At 41.1% G+C, this 27,660-nt stretch overlaps 1 protein-coding gene across 1 annotated transcript; it reads right to left on the minus strand.

The window, feature by feature from the left end:
• Window positions 1-2,478: 2,478 nt before the first annotated feature.
• Window positions 2,479-21,813, minus strand: OPRK1 (opioid receptor, kappa 1). The gene is made up of 3 exons (XM_010084115.1): window positions 21,550-21,813; window positions 7,852-8,204; window positions 2,479-3,208 (listed from the first exon to the last, which is right to left on the minus strand). Exons 1-3 carry the CDS (start codon window positions 21,807-21,809, stop codon window positions 2,676-2,678), a joined length of 1,146 nt encoding a protein of 381 aa, XP_010082417.1. The 5' UTR covers window positions 21,810-21,813; the 3' UTR covers window positions 2,479-2,675.
• Window positions 21,814-27,660: the final 5,847 nt, after the last annotated feature.

A 27,660-nucleotide genomic window follows, 5' to 3' on the forward strand; every position in this document is an offset into this window, starting at 1 on the left:
ATCATCTGGAAGCAAATTCTGTGAGCAAAACCAGAATATTCTTCTATTTTTTAATACACTTCCTCAGCTATAAAAAAAAAAAAAATGGCCAACTTCTGTTTGCTATTCAGTGAAGTGTGGTAAGCTGCCTAATTTGACAAGAAAACCTCTAAGACTCCCTTCTGCTGCATCCAGACTAACTTGGCTGTTAATGTTCCATGGAAATAAATAAATCTTTATAACACATTCTTATACAATTTTTTCAAAGCTGATGTTTCCATACCATAGAAAAATTTCTAGGATCTCCTATTTTCCTACCACTATGATAGGAAAGTTGAGCTCCTTACTAAAAATATAATCACAAAACAAAATTAAAAAAAAAAAAAAGACAATTATAAAGCCTGTTTTTACAAATTAAGAACACTGATTTTTCATTTCAATGTGGAACACTGCAGATAATGTATAGAGTAATAACTATTGAAACACAGATACACACGTATATGGTAAAACATGAACAAGAACACAGGTTACTTGGAATTAAAATGGTTCACTAGGGCCTGGTTCTTTCACAGTTCATTCTCTCCTAACTTGATAAACACCTTGCATTGTCAATTTTTACCTTAAACATTCTCTTTTTGTGACTGTTTAAAGGTAGGAGGTTAGACTCACACAATCATTTGTGTGAGCATTTTTCTTTTCCCCAGGTAAATCAAGTATCCTGAGGTCAGCTGTTCACTCATGTAGAAACAATCAGAAAGTGATAGATTTGTCCAGAAAGGATTATCTTGAATATTTTCGTTAACAAAGATAATTGCATTAGAGCAGTCAGTTCTCAAGCACCAAACTCCATGGGCTGAATCTCACGTATCTGCTCCACTGGGCAGTACCACTGAAAGGCTGCAAACACCTCTGACTGTTCAGGGTGGGTTTGATACTGCAAGATGAGCGTAGGACCACTGCGTTTATCAAGCCAGTACCAAAAAAAAATTACATACATGACTGTATTAACAATAAAGGATGTGGAAGTTGTCTTTTATACTCACATGGGTTAGTGGGTTGGGTGGTGTTGGGTTGACAGTTGGACTTGATGATCCTTGAGGTCTTTTCCAACCTTAATGATCCTATGATTCGATGATTGTATCTGGAGGGCTAAATCTCTACAGTATTTCCACAGGAACTCTACTGACAGCTGCAAGGGCAAATTTCATTATTTATACCCGTATGCATAAAGGATTTTTGGTTGGTTGGTCCAGCCAGACCAAACCAGACTGTGTTTCTGAGAGAATCTGCCGTGCAATGAAGGCACCCACCATGTTCATTATTTTGTATAAAGAACAAAGTTACCAGGAAGATGTCCGGTGATGAGATCTGTTCCCAGGGAAGATAATGAGAGCATTCCTCCATACTTCAGGGGTAGCAGAAATGGGGGTGGGAATACATAACAATTAGGAAGACCAAAGACTACTAACTGAACGTTAGGCTCAGTTTTACCATAAACTCTACCTTTAGCAAGCCATTCACTTACATTGCTGTGCCTTAGCGTCTCCATCTTCACAGGAAAACAGAGAGATTTATTGAATTCATAGGACGGTATCAAAGAAAATGTATCATCATCAATAAAATGGGAACTTTTCCAATCAAGTGCCGTTAAAACATCCAGTACATTTAATCTCCATTTCCTTTGTATCAATCCAGTTAATCCACGTACTAATTCACCCATTTCTAACTCTTCAAATATTTATTTTAGTCTGCTTACAAATTGCCCAGGAAAACAAGTACAGCACTACTTTTAGGTATGTCCTTTTGTCCCCTTTACTGAAAAAGGGATGCAATTATTTCCCCCCATGTAATGAGTGTGGTACAGTCAGTTTTGCAACAAGCGAAGAATTTGAAGTTTTCTAGTCTCTTGTTGAAAATATACTCTGAAAATGCATATTATATTATTCACAATCAATAAATATACAATCATTTTGGGAAATCACACATAGAAAACATTACACACAGGTGATTAAACATGTGCTAAAAATATAGCAACAGTTCTCCATAAATCCCAATAGTTTTAAATGCCGAAATGCTTTACCACACACAGACACAATAAAATCACTTTGGTGTGTAGGCAGATCATGCTTAAATTGGATTTGCACAGCACAGACAAATGTTACAGATTTATTAGTCGAGGACAATATTGTTTAATACCTCTGGCATTGTTCTGCAGAAACCTAAGCAAAACTCTTCACTGTAAAAGAGTGTGACAAATCGAGTTGTCAAGTTCAGAAGCAATCACTGTTGGGGCAAAACTGTGTTTCCAGCATAATTCAGAGTTATGAGCAAATGTTCCTTAATATAACCTTCCATACTGTAAAGAGAAAAGCCAGAGCTTTCCTTATCTGGAATCAGCTGGTTCAACACCATCTCCTGTCTGCCCAAAAGCGTGTATTGGTACCTGCTTGAGTACAGCAAACATGGTGCCAAAACCTGACCCTCAGTCAGGTCTGTCTTATCTGAGCTTATTTTCAGGATGTTCTTGTTTCTCAGTAATTAATTTGTTTTAGTTCGAATTTCTAGGATTTCTGAAATATTCCAGAAACATCTGTCTGGGTGAATCTAGTTCAAACTGCAGTGGTAATCTGTGTCAGTCCTAGGTCGTTGGACTCTTCCCTCTCTTGAGGACAGTAGGACGACATTTCCACGACTAGTCATACAGGTTTGTTTGTCCCATCTGCTTCCCTCATGTAAGCCGGGTCTTGCACAGTATTTCTGACTCTGCTGGTGCTCTGCCTGTCCATCCTCATCTTAAAAGGGAAGCAGAAGTCCTTGAAACATCTCTTGAAGTTTTCATCCAAAAAAGCGTAAAGGATTGGGTTGAGGCTGCTGTTGGTGTAACCCAAAGCGATGCAGAAGTAGTAGCTGGATATAGCAGCAGTACTGTGGGACACGTCCCCTAACGCTTCAACCAGCACAAAAATGTGAATGGGAGTCCAACAGACAATAAAAACTGCCACAACCACGAGAACCAACCTGGTGATGCGGCGCAGGTTTCGATCTTTTTCTTGAGACCCTGAGAGAAGCCGGACGCTTTTAAGGCGCAAGATCATCAGAGTATAGCAAACAATTATAATGAGAACTGGAATAACAAAGGCAAAGACAAAGACACAGATTTTCATGAAGATGTCCCACCACACGTAATCTCTGTCTGGAAATTGCAAGGAGCATTCAGTGCTAGCGGTATCTAGGAATGGAAGAAGCGAGAAGAAAATTGCTTTATTATTAGATATTCTAAACAATGTCATTATCATAGCATAAGCTAGGAAAAGTGATTATCACGTAATGCGATACTAATAAATGGAGTTATCACTAAATCACTGCAAGGAAAGCTTTCAGTTACCATTGAAATTGGTTTTATGCAGCTGTCTCTAGAAATTACTTAGAGAGATAGCATCTTTTCAAAATGCATAATGTTGTACAAAATTTGTTTCCCGTGGGAGAATCTAAAAATGCAGAGCGCAAAAATAAAAATTTGTAAAGATGTTTCCACTTGAATCTCACTGAGATTTAGAGTCTGAATGAGTACCATGTTCAATGGAGTAGAAATCTCATCATTGTTATCAAACGACATATGTTTCTGTCTGTGGGCAGAGACAGATTTTTAGTATCATTAATGGTGGGAGCCAAATGAGGTTTTGATCACAGGAAGATTTTGCCAATAAATGATAATTACGTAATAATCTTTTCCCACGTGCCTTCTTCAGTGCAAATGGAATACATGCAAGTGTTTGTATTCAGAAAAACTTATTTCATGGCAACATCTTCTTTTCAGTTAAATAGAAGCAAATAGAATATGTGTGTGCGCAGTCAAATGGAAGCTGCTCTTTTTGCAGCTCATGTCATTGAAAATTCAGCCTGCACAGAGACTGGGCCACCGACACCAGCCTGCGCCCTTTCTGATTGCCCATGCCAGGATTCAGAGTCACAGACTGTCACTTGATTTTATGTCCCAGAAATATTCCATCTGACAGGAGGCTGCTAAGGAATTAAATATTTGAGGTTTCATTTGCTGACCTTATGGGAGCCTTCCAGCACATAAACCATATGGAAAACCAACAAGATAAAGGGGAAGGCAAGAGAAGGGATAAATTTACAGCTGCTATCAGCAGTTAAACTCTACCGAAGATATGTCAAGGTAACACAGGGATTTTTCACTCTGAATTGTAGCTCAGATTTTATCCTCCTGAGCACTGAATTATTCTTTGGATTTTTTTTTTCATTTTTCCTACTGAATTTGTCATTGCTCTACAAAATTATTATATATTGGCTTTTATTGAATCAGATCTAAGGGTGGAATGATTCAATATACTCTTGCACATCATTTTTTCATATCTGTCTCCATCAGAACTAGTCAGAATAATTCCATCAAGCCATATTTCCCTGCTGTCAATATGCTTCACAAATCAAGATGATATTGCAGAGAATGTTTTGAAAAACAAGTGGGAGGGAAGTTATTACGGTATCGTACAGACCTTTCCTCAGTTAGACATCAGAAAGCTGTTACTGGGTGATATTGAATACTGAAACATTCAAATGAAAAGTTAAAATCAAAGCTAAATATTTTGAGGTTTTATTTTTGATAGTACAGCAACTAAGCTGAAAAGTTAAAAGACATATGATTTATTCTTGATGGAGGACGCTAAGCTGACAGCACAAATATGACTTAACAGGGTCTTGACTCTCAGTCAACTTCTCTAAATCTTTAGTGATCTAGGTTTTCATAAGTGTAGTTGTTTTTACTTGACTTTATTCTAGAAACGTCAACAAGCATGTTAAAAGAAGTTTTCATGACGATTATTATTGTTATTTGTAGCATATGGTGGCCTAGTAGCAACAATAAAGTCAGGATGCAGCTCCAATAGCTAGACCGTGAAAGCTGCATCCAGATGTGCAGTTCTGGATAAAAGTGAGGTGTGATCAGGGAGGACTGCTGCAGACCACATCCAGCTACTCACCGAAACCCCCTCCCAGAGCAAATTGCCTCTTTCATATATTTATCAAAATAGTTGGGTCGTGCTTGCTACATTTTAACATCATTTGTAGTTGGCAATGGTATTTTAGAATTCCAAATCATGGAATACAAATTATTGTCTTGCTTCTCATTACAGTTTACTTTCCATGGAAAATCTTACTCTAAATTCATTAATATTCCTGTTTCACTTGCCTTATATAATGGTATGGATTATATGGAACCTATTTACATTATCCCAGTTTACAACTGGCAATCAACAGAGATCCTTGTCATAATGAAATTATCACAATAATTTTCAGGAAATTTGGAAGATAATAAAGTTCAATTTAGGTTTTATTCTTCTTGCCTGAAAAGATGCAGAACTAAGTACAGAATCAGACTTAAGATTTCATACTGACCTTTTCCACTCTGAAAGCCAAATATCATAGAATCATTAAGGTTGGAAAAGACCTCAAGGATCATCAAGTCCAACCATCAACCCAACACCACCTAACTCACTAAACCATGTCCCTAAGCACCACATATTCCAAATACATGTAAGTATTTAAGGAAAAATATTGCATTCTAGGTGGTATTTTAGTGTAAATACATTTTAAAATGTTTTTATAAGATACAATTTAAGATTAATCTTCATCATTGTGTAGGAAATATATTTCTGTTAGATACATTATTAATTATGTCACCTTCAGGCATCTCTGTGCTCAAATGGAACCTTCATACTGTTACTGAAAATACTAACAATACCTTGATTTTTTTTTTTAAGTGAACAATTCTTCAGCAAGAAAGGCTCCATTAAGGCCAGAGAGGGAATATTTACACAGATGTAAAATTTATTGTGCAGGGAAAATGCATCCAGAAGGACACCACTGGGAGCAATCCTGCACTGTGACAACAAAAGGGACTGAGCATGGGGTGGGAACCTTAAATAGAATCGCTTTCTGTTTGATGTTCAGTTGTTGTTTAAATCTGAATCCAACAGAGGCCTCGCAGCATATAAACAACTATTTTGACCACAGTAACATAATGGTTCAGTCCCAAGCTCCGGCTCTCAGGCAAAGGGAGGATCCTTGCTTTTTCCCCTTCCTATTTATCAGCGCAATTCATGAACGCACCAGACAAGCGAATTGGCAGTAAACGCTCAAGAGACACCTTAGATCAGACAAGCAGGGCTGAACACTAAAGGCTGATGAACATTTGTCAATAATTTCCAACCTCGTTTGGCCCAGCTGAGCTGTGTATTGCTAGTCTCTCTTTAAGAAAAAAAAAAAAAAAAAAAGGCATTTAATCACTGCTGGCCTCAAAGCAACCCCTTGGTCTAAACATGATGGTTACAGTGAAGGACAGGAATAGCCTGCTAGGTGAGCATCCTCCAAACAAAACACCTGTCCGAGCCAATGTCCCGTGGCCTTCAGGATTTCATACAATCATTCTTCCCAAATGAAGATGCCTGGAAGGGGATGTTTCCTGAGCTAGACATTGTTTTATAGAGCCTGTCAAAACTTTACGGGGGAGAAGAGTTACAGCCCTGCACACCAAGACACTTCATCCCCTGAAGGGCTGCAAGAAGAGTTTCCAGAGGGCTCTCCTGTCACCTACCCACCAGAAGACTAACAGCAAAAACAAAATCTATACATCTTCAGCCAAATCAATCAGCCCTCCAGCAGCTGTTACCGAAAGGTTTTGTTTGCATTGATCTACGCCAAACAGTTTAACACTCAACATTTATTGTCTCTGCCAGATAAAACAGTGTCCTTCAGCAAAATTTACCATTTCTCTTGGGAGGAGTGAAGCCTTTCTAATAGGAAAGGTTGTTAATTCAGGAACTTGTTAATCATTCTTCAAAAGATTATTTACATCTCAAACAAGACTACCACCAAATAAATATGCACGTCTTGCATTTTATCGAGCCATTCATTAACAGAATGGCCCCAACCCAAGGACATAATTCGAGGTCTCAAGCCTTTTGAAGACACTGAGGTGCTCCTGCACCACCGTCATGCCTGGGGGTGTGAAGCATGTGTGTGAGAGTGCTTGCTTCTCCCCTTTCCTTCTCAAGCAGTATTTCAAATGGGATTAACTCCATAACAGGGCAGTTTTGGTAGTGAGTCACCAGTTACAGGTGGATTATAAATTTCAAGCAGAGCCTACAAGGGGTCTGTGTACAAATCTCAATGACTCATGTTCTTGTAGTTACTTCCCTGCCGTGGTCTGTATTCCCTGTTCCTCTGCTGATCCTTATTCTCAGTTTTTCCAAGTCTCCATATCCATCCCCATCCCTTTTTAAACAAGAAACTGAGATACTGTTGCATATAATTTAGCTTGATTTTCTCTCTTTAGCTACTGAGTTTTCCTTTCTTCACCATGCCTTCAAGTTCTGTGAAACAGCAGTTAATAACAAGCTCCAAAATCTTAATACTAATGATAGTTTTAATTTTAATAATAATGACAAGCAATCTAACTGATGCTCTTGGAACTCCAACAGAACTACTCTCACAACACCTACAAAAAGTACCTGAAGTTCACTTTTCAAGTTTCATCCTAAACTGATCTTTGATCTGTCCACTGTGATCAAATTCATTATTATTTTCCTCTGCTATTTGCTAGTAGTTTTTGACGGCTTCATTCTAGCACAGACAATGCTTTGAAGTGCGTTTTGTTCTTTTAGTTGGCGAGGGCATCCAAGCTTAAATTATTATTATCTGTCACACTGTAATGTTCCACAATATATTTCAAAATGTCAGAAATGTAGACATACTTTTTGAAGAAGGAATCAATCAGGTTTAATCAATATTTGAAGCTATGTTTTCTGTCATTTGAGAAATGTAAAAGACTGAATCTTGAATGCTCCCACTCACCTTCCCTGACTTTGGTGCCTCCAAGAACTATTGCAGATATACCAACAGATGAGGACAATAGCCAGATACAGATGTTGATTATCTTTGCCTTGAGAGGTGTACGGAAGTCCAGAGCCTTCACAGGGTGACACACCGCAATGTATCGATCAACACTCATCATGGTAAGTGTGAATATGCTGGTAAACATGTTATAGTAGTCAATTGAAATAACAATTTTACATAGCACATCGCCAAAGGGCCAAGAGTTCATCAAGTACTCCGTGCTTTGGAAAGGCATAGTCGTGGTAACCAAGGCATCTGCCATCGCCAGGTTGAAAATGTAGATGTTGGTGGCTGTCTTCATCTTTGTGTACCTGACGAACAAAAAAAATAAGGTCTTATTATTTCAAAATGTAATTAGGCACATTCAGGTATGTAACAGCTTGTCATTCAGGCTTTGCCATAGTTGGGCTTTGTTCTGTCACTTAATTTTGGACAGAAGTGCACACAAATGCAAGACTCTTGGGGTAAGAGTGAAAACATTTGAGTCAGGCTCTCAGCACCTGCGTTAGCAGCTAGAACTATTCACCACAGGCTAAACCAGGTATATTAACACATTCAATCTAACTAGCCAAATGCTGGTTTCAAGTCTGTCTTCCCAAATCCTTCTACAAGAAAATACCATTGTTACATTAGCAAGTGATCAAAATGTTTTGTGTGTCCTTTTCTTATGGTTAACTGTAAGTGACTGCGAGCTTTCTGTGTTTGTTTTGTGGAAGGAGCAGTTATCTAATTCTCCGGCAGGAATCCATGTTAGCTCTCACGTCTGCCAGGCCAGATCACCTCTTATATGACAGTTTCTCATCCTTGAATTCACTGCAATGATGCCAGCTTACACAAGTTACAGTCATTTCCCTTCTTTGCTCCTTCATTTCCAGTTTCTCCTCCTTTCTTATCCTCAGCTTTTCCCTGCCCTTGTTTTTGTGACTGCTAACATAAAAGACAACTATTGTTTAAGTAGGATATCACAGCACATAGGGCAATGTGTCTATTTGCTTTTAAAACTTTGATGTGTAAAATAAAAAATAATGTAAAAAAAAATTTTGAGCAGTGTTAACAAAATGTGCTCAATATGTAAATTAGCTATTAATTAAAATATGGGCAGAAATGTCATTTTATGACCAACACAATGTGTGTTTCTGTTAACAACATCAGTTTTTTCTAAAACACTCTAATTATGACTTATTGAGAAAATGAAACCAAATGTTAGTTCGAAGCATCAACACAAGAACAGCAAGTGAAAACAAACCCTTCTCACACAGATACCAAACCCAGGCTCATATCCCGAGCAAAGCCATAGCCAGAAAAGCACGAGAAATCTTTGAGCAAAGACAGACAAAAGGAAGCAGCAACAAAAGCTCGACACTGATGGTGTGAACCCCCATGGTCCAGACTCGCCCAGATTTGAGCTTCTCTGAGATCAAAGGCAGAGCAAGGAGGCACCGCCAGCCAGAGCTGGGCTTCTGCCCCCTCCAGATCGCTGTCCTCAGCAGACCCTCCAGCAAAGGATGTTGATCGTGTTATAGACACAAATATGAGAGCATATAGCTAGGAGAAAGAAATATAGCACACATTAACAGACTAGGAAATTTCCTCCTGGTAAAAAGAAAAAAAAAAAAAAAAAGAAAAAAAAAAAGAAGAAGAAGAAGAAGGAAAAAAAAAACCAGCTCCAATTGCATCCCAGGTGTAAGACTGAACAAAAGCTCACTAAACACACAGATTGCAAATCTATGCTAACATGGACTAATTTCCATTAAATGTCTGAAAAGGCGCAGTAGGAAGGTGACTTTACTTCTGCAGACATCACTGATGATATTTGGAGTTGTTGTCTTTTTCATATTGAAAACAAACAAACAAACAAACAAAAAAACTATAGAGACTTGGAAAGGCTGCATAAAAAGTGCCAGAGTTTCACAGTGCAAGTGAAAGGACTGGAAAAAATTCTTACTGTGAGTAACTTAAAGAGCTCGGCACATTTAGTTTATCAAAACGAACACTGAGAGGTGACTTGATTACAGTGTCTGAAGACCTCCACAGGGAGAAAACAGCAGGTACTGAAGAGCTCTTTCAGACTCCAAAGAAAAGCATAACAAAGACAAATACGTAAAAGTCAAAGCCAGACAAACTCAGCTTAGAAACAATGATGGATTTTTCCTAACAGCTATGGTGATTATTATTGGTAACAAATTACACAAGAAAGGAGTAATTTTTCCATCTCTTGATGTCTCCAAATCAATGTCTGCTGCTTTACAAAGGATGTGCTTCAGTCGAATACAAGTTACGAGGCTCAATACAGGAATATTTAAATGAAATGCAAGGCCTGTGATACGCAGAGGTGAAGTAACTAATAGTTCTCCTGAATCATTACTTCTGCAGATCTTTAAAAATTTCCCTAAGGGTTTGGATAGGGAAGGTTTGCTTTCACATATGAAAGAATTACTTTGATCTTTTTTTTTCCTTAAAGAAACTCGGAAAAGTGGTGAAAAATAACAGGATTTTATTAGCCTTGAAAAAATTAAACATCTGAAAGTCTTTCTATCTGGCATTTCCTGTTCCCTACAACCTTCATTCAATTCTTTTTTGTGTGTGACACTGGGACACAGTGTAATTACGTGACCATATATACCATATTTTCCTAGTGTCCCTTTCCCTTTTTCTCCCAGCCTTCCAGTGGCAAAACAGGAAAGACTAGAACTAGTTTTTTAGGTAACTTCAAGATTCAAATTTTTGAAACTGCAATATAAAGCGTGTTCTCTGTAAACATACTGCTTATGTTATACATTTGAAGTGAGCAATTTTTGATTCTTTGGGCTATGCAACACATGCACATAGGCGAAAATTTTCCTCGCTACTATTGTTCCAACTGGAAGGATGTCTTGTCATTCAGAGGTAGTAGGAAATATAGAGTCATTCCAGCACCAGCATTTAGACGACTTCCATGGTAACCAAATCAAAGCTGTACATGGGAGTGAAAATATAATGGGGAAAAGAAAAACCCACAGTGTGCCATTCCTCCCATAAAGCCCTGTGAGGTTCTTTGGCTCATTTCAACCCCAGCTCCAATAAATACACTCCATTACATCTGGGCAATCAATTCTCCCAGGCACTGCAGAGGGCTCATTCATACCTAACTCGGGGATGAAGTGTTCACTGGTTAACCTCACCAATGCTAAGTCCAAGCACGTTTTATCGATGCAACTTAAAACTCACTGATCTCACACTAATAATGTAAAGAGCTTGATTACTTTCAGCTGAAAGCATTGGCTGCCATGTAAATGTTGCCTTTAAATTTGTTAGGCAACATAGATTAAATCATACATTCATTTAGAAGTTCATAAAAATGAGAAATGCCTTTGCGAATCTGGGCTCAATCGTCCAAACTCCTTTCAATGTTTTTAATTAAACACCCTACATGCCTCTGAAGAAACGTGCTTGCAGGCTTAATCAAAAGTCCAGTTAAAGTAATGGAGTGACTGCTGTTGCTGCCAGACACTTTGAAGTGGACCCTGATAAAGTCTTGACGTGAACACGAGATGAGGAGATGTAGGAGACAGTATTTTGTGTGATTTGGGGTTTTTCATACCATCCGTTTACCCAAATCTGCACTTGAACAGGGTCAAAACCTTGGGGGTTTTTTGTTTTTTGGTTTTTTTTTCAAATCTTGTCTTCTTTTGCAAAATTAAAATTATTGATCAAATGCCTGAATTTCATTTAAGGAAAATATACCGTTATCTGCTTGAATTAATCTAGCAGAACAGATAGGGGAAACCTGTACCCACCTGCAGCATAGAGGGCACAGTGGTAGTTAATGACAAACATTTTGTTAGTGTCTTTGAGATACAACTTTCACAGACCATTCAAATATTTATAAACCAATGCTGATCATGGGAAATCCTGTGTGTAAAAAATGGTTTGTTGAATACTGGGATTTCATAACAAGATGAAAGCTTTTCTGACACTACATAGGAATGGAGGGTCCCTCTCTTCAATCAGGTGCTAGGATATAATTTTAAGAGGCAGCAGAACTAGTGACTTAAGCTAGTTGGTGGATATTGAAACTGCTTGGCAAGCTATAAGCAGGCCTCAAGCCTCTGTAGACTTTTAATAACTGGAGGATATACGGAAACGCGGCAGAAAAATAGTCAAAATGTAAAACAAAACCTTGGCTTGGATATATTTTTTGATGGATATACGACTAGAGTTTTTCAGGAGCAAGATTTAAATAATGTTTACTTGCATGTCAAAAGTAAAATTCGCAAAACTATCACAACTTAGGCTAAATCCACTTTTCAGAAGTGGAAATTTCTTTGAGACTGACCTTAAAATGACCCTTAGAGAATTTCCCCTATTTCTCAGTTGACTCATCATTACTATGCTTTTCCTTCTGCAGTAGAATTTACTTTGCACTTTTTTTTAATATAACAAATAGGAAGAAATGACACCTCCAGACTAATTCTATCAATGAAATTGTGGTAACAGAAGCAGGAAGCATTCTATTAAGAAGTTGTTATGCTTTCAGAAAAAATCAAAATGCATTAATAAATCTGCCAGCAGAACCCTTTAAAGTCATCATCTCAAGCAGAAGAGAGGAGTGTGATTTTAAAGTACACCATAACATTAGTAAAGCTAATAAAAGCTGAGAAGAAGACTCTGGTCAAGTTTTTTTTCACGTAACAGTAATAGGCTGAAATGTTCCCTGCAATATGAAATAAGGGATTGGGAGGGGAGCAAGATTAGCAAATATACTACAAAAATATTCTCCAGTAGCAGAGTGAAAGTACAAAAGCATGAAATACAACGAGGTATAACAAACATATTTTTGGCAGATACTTGAGTCAGTGATTTCAAAGGAAAGCTAGAGCACATCTGAAAACAAATTGCTACACCTATCAGCAGGATGCAGGCTCTGTTCCACTAGGTTCCTCTGAATGAAGTATGTGGAGAGCAAGCAGATGAAAAGCTTAGGCAGGAAAACTCTAAATCTCAAGGCTATATTCAGGGCACAGTCAGTATCATATTGCATCAGAACAGGGAAGAAGAAAAAAAAAAAAAAAAGAGAGACAGAAAAACAACCCAGGAGGATATATTCTAAACACATACCGTGTCAAAAGGGTGGCTCAGCTATCTTCTGGATCTTCATAAGTCAATATAAAAGGCTTATGCCAACGTGAGACTAAGACTGAGGTAATTTAAAGAATTTAAAAATCAATATCCTTCAGTTTCTGTGTTCATATTGGGTTATATGTTATTACTTTGAATGACAGCCAGAATTTAGCAGGGGATAGGACCTTGGAAAAAACTTTGCAAAAAGGCTAACATTGTTACTGCACACATTTGAAGGTTGCCTGTCTTTAACATCAAAATTGTCAGGAACTTACAAAAAATTGTACAGGTTACCTGCAAAATACTATCCTAAAGAGGAATTATTTTTATTAATAAGCACCTGTATCTACCGATTTTTAAGCAGTTAAAGATAAAGCATGAACAAAATACTATCCTAAAGAGGAATTCTTTTTATTAATAAGCACCTGTATCTACTGATTTTTAAGCAGTTAAAGATAAAGCATGATCTTGTCTTCTTTTCTCCCCTTAGGGAGAATAATATACCTGAATGTCAGAAGGTATCGTTAAGATCCTTACAATTTATCACTACCATTACTCCTCTGAACTAGCTGTAAACTGAGATCTTGCAGATTTAGATTAGATGTGGAAGCTTTCCTTCTTGAGCTAAAGAACCAGCTTCTGAATTACAGTTCAAGTCTACATATATCCTAGTAAGAATAAAGAAAAATTCACACAACTTAGCAAAAATGAACTTTTCTTCCTCCTTCTATGGTAAGAACTTTTAATATTTTTATGTGAGTTTAACAGACACATCACCCTTCTGGTAACATATACCTTTCCCATTGTTCTTATCTCTTGAAGGGATTTTTTTTTTTTCATGAAGGTCATGAGCCCCTTTAGCAGAGCAAAATGCTTCCCATGTGTTTGTGGGAGAGGAAAGTGTGTTTTCTGTGCTGTAGGACAGAGATTGCCTGGCAAAGAGAACAAACCTCATTGCTCAAGGGGACAGGGATAGCAGCTCCAGTGGAAGATTCTTCAGGGTTTTAGTTTTCTTCTTATTCTTTGGTAATATGTGTGCAGGACATGGCTGGAAGCAACCAAATGTTATTGAACATTTGCTCCCCTTAGATGTTTCTACAGGAGAGAAATAAGGAAGGAATTCAAAACTCTCACGTGAGTGTTGGGACATGGGTATCACTCTTGTTCTCAGAACAAGGCACTTGCTGTCCATTTTGCCACAAGGATGAACAATAACTGCCACCACTGGGAGTGTTTTATAGGACAATTAAATATTTGGATTTGTGGAGACCTGAATCTTTGGTCACCAATCCTGGAATAAAGTTGAATGGGAGACAAGGTACCTCACTCTGTAACACAGAATCATAGCATCATAGAATGGTTTGGGTTGGAAGGGATCTTAAAGATCATTGAGTTCCAACCCCCCTGCCATGGGCAGGGACACCCTCCACCAGCCCAGGTTGCTCAAAGCCTCATCCAGCCTGGCCTTGAACCCCTCCAGGGATGGGGCACCCACAGCTTCCCTGGGCAACCTGGGCCACTGCCTCACCACCCTCACAGGAAAAAATTTCTTCCTAACGTCTTGTCTAAATCTACCCCCCTTTCTAGCTTAACGTCATTACTTCTCTTCCTCTCACTCCACTCCCTGATGCAGAGTCCCTCCCCATCTCTCCTGTAGCCCCCTTTCAGCACTGGAAGCTGCTCTAAGGTCTCCCCGGAGCCTTCTCTTCTCCAGGCTGAACAGCCCCAACTCTCTCAGCCTGTCCTCATAGGGGAGGTGCTCGGCCATCTGATCATTTTCATGGCCCTCAAGTATAAGAATCATGTGGTAAGGCAAAAAATGCATATATCAGTAGGAAGACAGATCAGGGAAAAGTCATCAGTCTTTCTCTGGACTCTACTCACTCTTTTGTTTTTCTCACCTGTCTCAGGTGAGCCCACAGCACAGACCAACTGAATACACACTTTTCCAAAGGAGATGACACAAGTGAAATGCAGGAAACTTTAAGATTATATCAGCTGGAAAAAAAAAAAGGGAGAGCAGAGCTGGTAGCTTCCATGGTGAAAATATTGCTCTTCCCTTGCAGACTTTAACAAGCCAGTCATCCTGAAAGGTATGTCTAACAGTAAGTCCTGATGCTGTCTGTCAGCCAGCAGCATGGTAAAAATCCTTTTCTGAGTGTGAACACTAAATGAACATTGAATAGCTTGTCTGAACTAATCTTACCATGCAAGTTCCCATTTATCACCACTCTAGGAGGTCTTTCCCCGTTGCCCTGTGGTAGCCGGTGGCTTCACTACCTACAACGCAGTGGGAAGTGGGTTTAGCGGTGTACTCAGTCAGCACATATAAAATCCTCTGCCTTCCAGGAGAAGGGTGGCTATGTCTGGGAACCCTAGATATTCACACATAATGCACCGCTGAATGGCACTGACTTTCAGAGCGGGGAAGAGCAGCCAGGCAGAGCACCATGTATTGCACAGGACAACTGGTGTGAGGAGCAGAGGAAACAGAAAGGTTTTTCACCTGTTCTTGCCACGTATTAGTGGAAACTCGTGTACTGAAGGCAATCATGTTAAGCTCACACTACTGCAGAGAAGACAGAAGTTTCACTGTAAATAAAGTCTCTAAACCGAAAATACCAAGCTGTCTAGAATTACTTTACACTTCCCTAGCAATTAAAAGGTGAATCTAATGAGAGCTGAACCCTCTGGCTTCAGGTAAAATGAATATTTCAAAGATACATAGGCTAGCATGGAAACTTCCCAATAGGACCATGGAAATGCTGTGCACCTTAACATGTTCTTGATTTATATTCTTTATACATTTTGCAGAATGCCAGCATGGTCAGACACTCCTCTTTCCATGTCCTCATTCCATCTGTGCGCACCTCTTCCCCACAGCTAATTCAGTTTGTGTGTTCATGCCTATCTGTAGAAAAAATGACATTCATACTGCCATTTCCTCATGCTTCTCAGACCCCACAAAAGAGGCTAACAACAAATAAAGCATAAAGTCTTCCTTGAGGAGAAGAGCACAGGGTTCATGCTTTGCAAGAATTACCCGATTCTTAGAGATGGGAGGACCATCTTACAGATGCTCCCTCCCCACACTTTGGCCTGGAGCATGAGTTTCCCCACCACTCTCCTGGCTGAGGACAGGCAAGTTATCTCAAAATTTCTGCCTCATCAGCAGCCAAACTGGAAAGTTCTTGTAACATTTCATTTTCTGCCAGTTCAAAAGGGCTCCGCATAAATTGTCTTAATTCCAGTCATTGATTCCAATTACTTCTTTCTCTGAAATAAATGACTACCTGGCTGCTAGCCCAGCAGAAGTGTCTGGATGGATACTAAATTACTATTCAGAAGTCAAAGAGACTACTCACTACAAGCCTCTCTCTAATACTGTCTCTAGGAAATATTCCTTCCAACATCTTCCTCTGCTCTTTCTCTGCTTTTTCAGTATCATAGAACCATAGAATCACAGAATGGTTTGGGCTGGAAGGGACCTTAAAGATCATGTGGTTCCAAACCCTCTGCCATGGGCAGGGACACCTCTCACCAGCCCAGGTTGCTCAAAGCCTCATCCAGCCTGGCCTTGAACCCCTCCAGGGATGGGGCATCCACAGCTTCTCTGGGCACCCTGTTCCAGTGTCTCACCACCCTCACAGGAAAAAAATTCCTCCTAATATCTAATCTAAATCTACCCTCTTTCAGCTTAAGACTGTTACCCCTCATCCTATTGCTACACTCCCTGACAAAGAGCAGGTCCCCTTCTGGAAGCTGCTCTAAGTTCTCCCTGGAGCCTTCTCTTCTCCGGGCTGAACAACCCCAACTCTCTCAGCCTGCCCTTGTGTGGAAGGTGCTCCAGCTCTCTGACCATTTTCGTGGCCCTTCTCTGGACTCACTGCAACAAGTCCATGTCTTCCCTGTGCTGAGGACTCCAGAGCTGGATGCAGCACTCCAGGTGGGGTCTCACGAGAGCAGAGTAGAGGGGGAGAATCACCTCCCTTGACCTGCTGGTCACACTTCTTTTGACACAGCCCAGGACACGGTTGGTTTCTGGGCACACTGCCGGCTCATGTTCAGCTACTTATCAACCAACACCCCCAAGTCCTTCTCCTCAGAGCTGCTCTCAATCCACTCTCCTCCCAGCCTGTATTCATGCTTGGTATTGCCCTAACCCATAAACAGGACCTCGCACTTGGCCTTCTTGAACGTCACGACGTTTGCATGGGCCCACCTCTCAAGCGTGTCAAGGTCCCTCTGGATGGCATCCCTTCTCTTCTAATCACAGCACCATATTGGGAACTTGTGTTGAGTTTCTTGTCTGCTTAGAAGCCCCAGGTCTCACTTATTCATTGTCTGGCAGGATATTAGATGCATTAGGAACATTCAAATTTTGTTTAAAAGACTCTGTTTGTCAAACTACCTGCACTGGTTTCTAAACCTGTCCTCTTCCATGTTTCCTGCTACCCTGGTCTTTGTCCCACCTGTAAAAGCTGTTGGTAATGATGAGACTTCAAAGCTGTAACGAAAATTCTGCCGAGTTTGGCTAAACCCTGCAGAGCCTACAAAAACTACCTTCATTCAGTGAGGTGAGGTCAGGTGCTCTGAGGTCCTGTAATGAACTGCTGTCAATCCATTTCATAGCTCTGTACTGATAACAGTAATGTGTCAGATGTTTGATTAGGTTAAAAAAAGCAAAAATATGTAAACTCCACAAAGTATAATACAGCTAGACCTCTAGTTTTAGCAACAAAACCCGTGATTTCATAAAAGAATGAAATTATACCAACTGCAAGTAATAGAGAACACGTAATTCAGTTAGGTTGACTCTTCTGGAGCTTCATTTTTCTTTATTCTTTCACACAATATTCTTTCCAAATATAATTTAATAAAATTGGAACAATAATTTAAAGCAAATTAACAATTAAGCTTTTGATGTTATCAAAATCTAATATTGACTTAAACCAATGTATTGAATCAATTTCTTTTTTTGATACTTTGTTTTTTAATATAGTCATTCTCATTTTGAATGAATGATGGAGAAGATTCAAAAACAACCTGGAAAGAAGCTGATTTTATATGACGTTTCTTAACAGTCTCTTCCTGTTACATAAGATACTATTCAAATAGATGAATATAAGAACAAAAATGTGTTACTAGTTATATTTTTTCTTCAATATTAGACTAAGCAGAGGAATATAAGCTTTCACTTTTCCCTTAGGAATGAATCTGCATATCTGTGACACAACCTCTTGTTAAAAATGTTTTTGAATGTAGAAAATGATTCAGTTCACTGGAAGCTTGAAAGACAATTTAAAAAGAAACAGAGGATTGGCTATTCAAGATCCTGATGACAGCAGCTGCTCTCAGTAAATGACTTCAGGAACAATGGAGGTCAGGCACCAAGAAAAAGGTAATCTGGAGTGGGTAAGAGACAGTATCTCCCAGAGTTTCTACCAGAGTAAATGAGTGGCTTTGACAAGAGCAAATCCATAGTTAAAGCTGTAACTTTAGTCAGGAGACTTTTCTTCTCCATCTGTCACAAAAAGCACAATTTTCTTTAAAGTCAGCACTAAATTTTGGAGAAATTAAGTCAGAAGAGAGGAGGAAGGGAGGAAAAAGACTTTCTGCTTCCCAGGAGAAGTCATTTTATTTACCAGCTTCAGCCAACTATTTCACTTCTGGAAATATTTTCTAAGACATCAGAGGTAAAGCTAATCTCCAAAGGTTTGGGTTGAGACAGGCTCTGATCATACCAAGACCCACATAGCTGCATAACTCTGTTCAGGTGAGGTCAGCAAATGTCACCCCATTTCTACAAACCCATTTCATGTCTTCTCTCCTAGTCCACAGGGGGAGGACTGTGCTTCCCACCCAGTATCTGTATTTCCCACCAGTGCAAGAGGCAACACGATGCCCTCTTACTCAGCTACCCTCTTCTCGGCAGAAACACACCCACCACACCTGAAGGAGATTTTGGCCACCCACCACTCTGCATGCAGGCTGCTGAGGTGCTGACTCTCTGGTCTACATGAGCTTCTTCAGCAGCCTTTGTGTAGAAGTAGCAAAATGGCCCCTGTGGGCATATTAAAGCAAGAAATAGGCCAAGGCCTGCCTATGCCACAGCTTATGGCTGAATTTGAGCCTGTTTCTGAGGCATGTCAAGACTATTTGGAGTCTCCTGAATCTACCACAGCATTGACTCTTCAACTGATTCACTGAAAGTCTTAGAACAAAAGAGGTCTTGCTTGTGTCACCCAAAAGATGGTTCAGTGTGGGCCCTGAAGTGGTCAGGCAGTTGGACAAGATGATCACTGTAGGTCTCTTCCAACTGAACTATTCTAACAATATCAAGTGTTGTTTAAAAGAGCAAAGGGTGGAGGAGCCGGGCCTGCAGTGCCTGCTGGTTTAGAGGGGCTTAGGGGGAGGAGGGCAGCTCTGGGATTCAGAAAGATGAGAAACAGCAACGAGAGGCCTCACACAAACCCAGTGCTGAGCTGGAGGGTAAAGAGGAGCCACTCTCTGTCCCCATCCTCCTTTAGAGTTGTGGTGGCTGGAGGAAAAGCCACAGGGGACGGCTGGAGGACACAATCCACCTCTCCCTTGACACCTTCTTTCACAAACTTCACGCAGACCTTCGCTTTCCACACAAGAGGACATCGCTGCAGGCTACATTTTTCAATGAGTCATGAAAAACCCATCTTGAGTTCCAATCATACAGAGAATGGATGTGAAGGCAAGAGAGAGGGAGATGAGAGATTAGGAGAAAAATGGAAAAAATACACCTACTGCTTGCGCATTTGGAATACTTCAAAATCAGAAGAAATGTTTGAAACTGTCGGTGTGTGTATACATGTACTTCAGCTAATGATTCTAGCAGTGCTTAAAGCATCTGCCACGAGAAAACCAAGGAGAGTCAGATACTGAAAAAATAAGAAAAACAACAGGTGTTTTGTCAGACTTTTTTTTTTTTTTTGATCATGTAATCAAGAGATGAATCAAGAGGAAACTGAAGCAAAAGGTTAATGTAGGAACTGGTAGGAGAGTGATCCACAGCTATCTAGACCCTCACAAAAATAATCTAATGAGGGCAACAGGAGGAGAGAAAAAAGGAAATACATGTGCACGAGTATAATCTATATATGTTAACTTTTAGGGCTCTGGCTAAGTCTGAATCTATTTCCACTGCCCAGACAAGTTAATCAACTGTCATTGTTAGTGAATATCATGTCTTAGAAAACCTCTGCCTTCGCAGCTCTGTGTGTGTCAAGCATGGAACCTCTCTTCTTGCAAGATAAATGCAAAAGAAATTAAATGTCTATTCTGAATTAAGGGCAAAAGGGCATGGAGGGGTATAAAAATTACAGCATGGCAAAGCTGGAGCGATCCGATTTCTCCACATTGACCACCAGCATCTTTATTTATTGCACTCACTATTAAAGGGGATTTTATTTCCATTATTCAAGAGTATTCACCTGGTTATAACTCATCTTTCGTAAAGTACCTCATCAACAACTTCACTGCTTTTAGTTAACTTCCTCCTTATATCAAGTCTGACAGTTTTTCACCATCCTGCAATTTTTTGATCCTTATCATGCATGCTTTACTAACAAGATCCTTTCCAATACCTCTCTTTTTCTTTCTGTGTACGAGCTGATTTCATTTGAACAATTAATACTCCACAATTATTTTGTTTCATAATTTTTTGCAGGATTCAAATGGACTGTGAAACAAGGGTCGAAAAAGTTGCATGATTTCAGTCCGTTTGGTTGCTCATTATCACCCTGCTGATCTGCACTGCCCAAACATTTTTATAGATTGCAAATGAAAAGGACAAAAAGAGAGAGCAATCATAGGGCAAGCTAAAATATACATGGATACACAAGTGTAAATGCAAGTGTAAGTATTGGTGCATTTCAGCAAGCCATTTAATATGAAAACCTAGCACACATACACAGCTTCCTCCCATTTCCTGAAAAATCATGGGAAAGGTATTTCAGCATCTGCTTTGCTTTCTTCAGTTCAACACCAACAACTGGAGTTAACCACCACTAGACAGAGAAACAACATCCTTTGCTTTACCTTAAGCATTTCCACATCTTTATTGTTTCTTTTTTTTCTGACCCTGTTCAATGAGCCACCGGGTGACAAAACAGAAATTTGTAACTGTCCACACCACTAAACACATAAGCCACCCCTCAGGGATGCCTCACAGGCGAAAAAAAGCTGCCTTGCAGAAGATTCTTTCTTCCACTTGAGCTTTCCCTGGGATGCGAGCAGCCTGTCATCCCTAGAGGGCACCCGCTGAACGCAGCTCCAGGGCACAGAGCACCTTCCCCCAGGCTGCAGGATTTATCACTGTCAAACAGCTTCTCCCTCCTGTCTCTAGCTGCATATTCAGGCAAACCACTGGGACTGAAAAGGTCTGGGTCATTCCAGTTACTTTCTTCCAGCTCCTCATGTAAGCACTCCCAGAGAGCTTCCACAAACTACCCCCCTCTCCCTCCGCTGCCAAATTTAAGGATGGTCACAACCACCTCTTCCAACAGGTATTCCAAAGCCTCTTACCTTATGATGACAAACATGACCAGAGAGTTTCCCACCAAGCCGACAATGAAGACCACCGAGTAGACAGCAGTGATGATGATGGGGATGGCAGTGGAGATGCTGGTGTGGTTGTGCTGGGTGTCCCCCAAGGCCCCAGTGGCATTGCTGTCATAGTCTGCCCAGCCCAGGAGCAAGCTGTTGCTGGTGCTGGAGGCATGACAGGGCCCTGGGGAGCAGGTGGAGTCCGGCTCCTCCCGAAAAATCTGTACAGGAGCATCCATGGGGGCACAGCCACCAGCAGCAGCAGGGAGACCGGGGTGAGAGCACAGAGAGCAGGAGGCAAGTAAACTAGAAAGAGGGGAGAGAGGGAAAGAAGCAGAAGTGCTATGACTTTAAGACTTCTGAAATTTGTACATGTTAAGGGGAGCTCTGCTGTGATGGGAACTGTTATTTGCCAAGCAGAGATTTAAGCAAACCACATTCATATTAAAGAATTACAAGCTTTACATCTCGCTGTCTAATGGGTAGGTGCACAAGGAAAGTTTTTCTTCACTTTCAGAGGTTGCACAGAGAAACAAATTAGATGGGAGACAGCTCAGATCCACCCCCACACTTTAACCCTGTCCCTCCCATCCTCCATATTTTAAGTCAAATAGTATCCTAATGACAAGGGCTCCTTACTGCCTAAGCTCTGCCATAAAGGGGGAGAGAGAGAGAAACCCACCACCTCTCTGCACATCTGCTTTGACATCCTGCCCTGAGTTATTTTTTTCCCAGTCCCTCACCTGCTTTCAAAGAAGAGATGCATTAATGACACAAAATACCTCTTTCAGTCCGGGAAAAGGAGCAGAGTCCTCAAAGAGATGCTCTTTGCAGTAAAAGTGAAAAATGAAGCAGCTCCACTTGCCTCTTGGAAGTACCACCGACCTAGGACTTTTGAATGTGCCTTCAGGGAGGTGTGCTGGCAGCAGAGCCGATTCCCAGGCATGAGCTGCGATGTGGTAGCAGCAGTTGCTGCTGTTCCAGCTCCCACCACTTCCCCTGTTCCCTCTCAGGCTCCCTCTGCCTCCCTCTCGCTCTGCCAGGGCTCCAGCAGCACTCTGCACTGATGCACACGTTCTCCTCTGCCTCTGTCCCTGCAGCTCAGCAGCTCACATGACTTCTGTCTAAACACTGAGAGGCAGATAAATTAAAAGAAAAGCAAAAAATAAGTTCTGCAATGAATGAATGCTTATTTTTATACGCTTTTCCGTGTTGACTTTCCTCATTCCGCCTGCGCTCCCAGGCCTCAAGCAACGATCCTCTCTGCCTTGTTGAGTCCCACATGCTTTTACAGATTAGCAGATGCTGAATAAAATGGGAATTTTCAGTTTAGATGCCTTGCCTGGTCCATCAGCTCTTTCATGCCTCAGCTTCACAACCATGCTTCTGAAATACCTCTCGCTGGGTGACTGTGCTCCTGTTTATTTACATCTGTGATTTGGAGGGAAGTCAGCAGCCAGCTACCAAAGCAGAGAGAGGCACCTTGATCACTGTCCTGAGTTTGTTCAAGCTGTTCCACACCGCGCGAGAAGCCAAGAATTCCCTGGAGCACTGCGGGAGCTCTGTGCTCCCCAGGCTCCAGCTGCAGCCAGGGGTGGAGAGACAGTGTGTGCAGAAATCACATCCCTCAGAGATTTTTCCTAATATACTCCATCAAGCAGGGGCTGGGAACACACCAACGTGTGTTCAGGCTGTCCCTTAAGTTGCCAACAAGCCTTGAAATACCCAACAGCAGTTCCTCTAAATGGCAAATTGGAGTGGTGAGGCAAGACCCTGAGTTGTTCCCACTCCCTTGTAAGAGGAGGGAACAGCCAGGCTGGCTGGATCTCAAAATGTGTGGCAGGAAAGCAGGTCTCTGCTAGAAACAGCAAATGGTCATGACTCTGTGGGCATTTGGTGAAGCTTAGAGAGCTGGGAAAGGGGTTGTGGCTTTCCTTCATCCTCTTGTAATGTTGACACTTTGTGCTCCTCTTGTTGAGTGCCTGTGATCCTGCAGTTTCCATTTCTAAAACTTCTTTTTTCTAAACCTAGAATCAAGATTAGAAATTGTGTCAGTTGCAGAGTCAAAAGTCATGAAGGAGATTTAAAAGGCACAGATCCCCTTTCTGAGAGGCAGAGGCTTGTGCAAAGATGGTGATGACTTTGACTCCGGTCACTGCTTCTCCAGAACATCAGCATCTGCTCACCATCGTCCATATAGACCTCTCTAAATGTTTCACTCCTAATGGAGACGTGCAAAATTGCAAAAGAGGAAACACGTGACAAAAACACCCCCAAGCCAAATCCATTTTAAGGATGGAACACAGACCTAGCACAATAAGAATTTCTTGGAAGATAAAGGGAGATCCTGACACAAACATTACCCTCTGTCCTGTTCTTGTCCTCTGCCATCCATGGGCTTTTGCAAATGTACTGAAAGGAAATGCTACTGCTACTTCTTCTCGTATACAGTTTTCCTTGGTGATTTTCAACTTCTTGCTAGCATCTTCCTTGGAGTTCTTCACATTCTGGAATTAAAATGTACATGAGAGCTGTAAGATAGCAATATTTTAGCATTCATTGATAATTCATCTCTTACGAACAATCATTTTGTTTGGATAAGTACCTTAGATTTGAGTATATGAAGCTGCAAAATAATCAGTCAAGTCGATTCTAAGGGTTAGGCTGAAGTGAGGGAGAAAGAAGCAGCAGTTTGTCATTCTTCAAGTGCCATAGGTGAATCAGAAACTTCTATGTGGAGAAAAAAAATCGATTATTGCTCTGCATAAATCTAACACACAAGTCAGGTAAAAAACTCAGTCGTATTAATAGCAAACTCAAAGCTTTTTCAAGCATCGGTGGCTGGACACTAAGCTACTCTTTCTCTAGCTAAATTCTGTGCTGAAACTCTCCAGTGATCTTAGAGCTAGCACAAAAAAGATGCTCACAGCTATGGTCACTGACCCTGAATGGAGTGTGCACTGCAACTACATGGGATGGGAATGAGGCGAAGGTTGACCACAACACTGCAAATTACAGGGTGAGCCAGAGACAATATTTAAGTTGTCTGGTGCTTCTTCTGCTCCTGCTCTACATTAGAGGCTCAGCTCTGGCTCTTGGTAGCTGTAGGTCGTTGCAATTCAGTAGAAGGAAAGCATTGGGCTAGAGAAATTATTTTTCTTCTGAAAGTCAAGTCAAATTTATATAAACTGTTAAAAAAAACCTTTTACTTTCTTGTGTTTGCTTTCCTGATGAAAACTTTAATATCTGGATTATCAGGAGTAACTGGTCTCGTCACAGGTACTGGAAACACCTCCAATGATCTCAACAGAAAAACCAAGGGCGGAGGGACAACCACGCTCCATCACCATCTTCATCACCTTCAACAGGTAACTGCTCAGTGCCTCTGTGCCCTTCCCGACAGCCCTGTAGAAAAGGCCAGGCATCTCCTGAAGTCATGAGGGAAGAGAAAGAAAGGGTTTGCAGGTGACCTAACCTGCTCTGTCCACACACCGATGCCAAAAGTCCCTATCCCCTCTGAGAGATCACATCAGGAAAAAGGCCCTGTTCTTTCAAGGGGAAGCAAGGAAAGATTTAGGGAAGACAGAGGACACAAAAGCACAGCCTCACCACTCAGCTACAGCTTGCCTCCAAGCACTGTTACAAACCTGTGACTCGCATGCCCCCAGATTTTTTTCACCACAGCACTGTAGAGCCAGTGTTCACCCCACTGGACTTTGGGAGACACAACAAAAAACACTTGGACTTTTTTTTCATTCAAATACAAAACCATGTACCAAATTCTATATTTAGGGAACATTGTTTAAGCTGTGAATTCTAGCCCTCAAAAGTAAAGAAATACCACACTCAGCTGTCCAGTACCTAGCCACTAACATACATGTGCATTTACACAACCTTTTTTTTTTTTTCCCCAGGCTCTGTGCCTCATTCATATGTCAGCTACACAGTATTTCTACATTTAAGTATAAGGACAACAATAAGTTGGGAATTTTGTATCTGTAATGTATTTTCTTTTGCAATCCTAGTGAAATACTTTGAATGAATAAGGAACATGAGGGGAGGGATATATGTGATGTTTAACAATAGCAGCTGGGAAGGGCTTCAGCGTTGTCTTTTTTTATTACCAAAAGCTAAAGAGCTTGCCCTCATCAGCACACTGCTTCAAAACCTTAGCAATGTGCTGGGACATTAATGCAGCGCTGACTCAGAGGTAAGAATGAACCGAACTGAATCACCGGCACAACTCTGTGCAGCAGCCGCTCGCCGTGCTGCAGCAGAGACCCAACTCCATCCCTCCAGCACATGCAGGTTCTGAGTGAAAGCTGCTTAGTTGCCAGCATTGTTTCCCAGAAGGCCATGACTCTTTCTGGATTTACGTTAAATGTGCAGGAGAGGGCAGACCTTGAAGTTCAGCCGTGAATTGTAGTGCTGGATACTTTGATACGGGATCATTTGCAGAGGTCCCTTTTTATTCTAGAGGCTGGGAGGGAGGCCAGATGGGTTAAGTGGAGCAGGCTATCAAGCTGCTTTTTTTAGTTCATCATTGGTTTTACTACCTTATTGACCAAAGACTACAACAACAGTGAACCTGAGTAAAGGGACGAGATGCTGGAAGCACTTTCTGGTGGCTCCAGTTGCCAGGGAAACAAAGTTCTCTTGTCTCTCTGCATCCAGAAATGTTAGCTCTCTGTGTGAATGCAGCAAGCGAGAGGTAGGAAAAAAACAGATGCAGGAAGGTATATGTAATACTGCTGGTGTTGAGAGGTTTCTGTCCCCAGCACTTTAAAAAGGAGGGGTGTCGTACAAACAGGAGCTAACTGTCAGCAAGGAGGTGGTGGCTGGGATTAAGGAGTTTAGCAGGTCATTACAGGAGGTCATTTGCTCTGCTCTGCTGTTGCCCTGCTGCTCCCTAGCCAGCTGTGGCACCTCAGAGTAGGGGCAGAGCTGTCAAAGCAGGTCGTCACTTTGCTGTCTTCCCTACATTTCATTTCATCAAGGTCCCCAGTGTCTTCCCACTTTTCTGGAGCAGGCTGCAGCTGTGACTCCTGGAGGAGATGCGAGGATGCTGCGGGCAGCTCAACAAGCACTGAAGAACAACCTTTAGTGCCTCTCTTTAAAAGATAAAATTGACCAGATCATCTGATACAGATGGGTTATTTAAACTAAAAACTGAAACAAAACCAAGCAAAACAAAGTCTTTCCCATTAATATTTGCAATTCCTTCTCCTGTGGGGCACTATCAGTTAATCATCTTCACAGTAAATTGGCTTCCCAGCACGTTGGAAGCCCAGTTCTGCTGGTAGCTGGTACTCCAGGGAGGGCATGGGGATCAGCTAACACAACCTGAACCGAAGTCCAGCTTTGGCTCTGAGACACTAGATGCTGTTGATGTCATTGACAAGTTTTATGGGAATAAATAAAAGTCACTTTAAGATTAACCTGGTCTTTTCTTTTTCGATTGTGTGGGACAAGTACTGACTTCTCCCCAAAGAGCTCAAGCTCCTGGAGAGCCTTCTTTTTACCTCTTTGACAAGCAAGGAAAGATGATTCATTTTCAGTAGGTAAGAACAGTGTTGATTGTATGTCAATGATACCCAAATCTTAATCTTTGCTTTAGACTTAGAAATGTTTGTTCTTTTTTTCTAGCCCGGCAGAAGAATCAGACTGAAAATAAATGGTGTAGCTGGAGCTATAGAAAATAAATTCTACCTACACAGCCCCTAAACCTCACCCCTCCCACCTCCTTTACCTCCTGATTTTGGCACCTTCATTCATACATAATTAATTGCTTGAGCACAACAGTGTTGTGATAAAAGAGGGGCCAATTTAGCTCTCTGAAAAAGGGGTTGTGTCGGCACCAGCTGACTAAGCCAGCCTCTGCTGACCCCAAGATAGCCTGGGGAAGACTGAAGCTCCCTTAGCAGCTCCCCCCTCCCTTTTCCCCACTAATCGGGTCCTATTCATTGCTCAGTTGACACCACGGAGAACTGACATGAGCTGCAGGAGGGAACAGTGTATTACTAGTAATGCTGAGAGTGAAGAATATCCGGAGAAGTCAGGAGGACGAAGCAGGAGCAGGAGTGAAGTGAA

The sequence above is a fragment of the Pterocles gutturalis genome, unplaced genomic scaffold, assembly GCF_000699245.1.
Source record: "Pterocles gutturalis isolate BGI_N339 unplaced genomic scaffold, ASM69924v1 scaffold26175, whole genome shotgun sequence".
Taxonomy (NCBI): Eukaryota; Metazoa; Chordata; class Aves; order Pterocliformes; family Pteroclidae; genus Pterocles; species Pterocles gutturalis.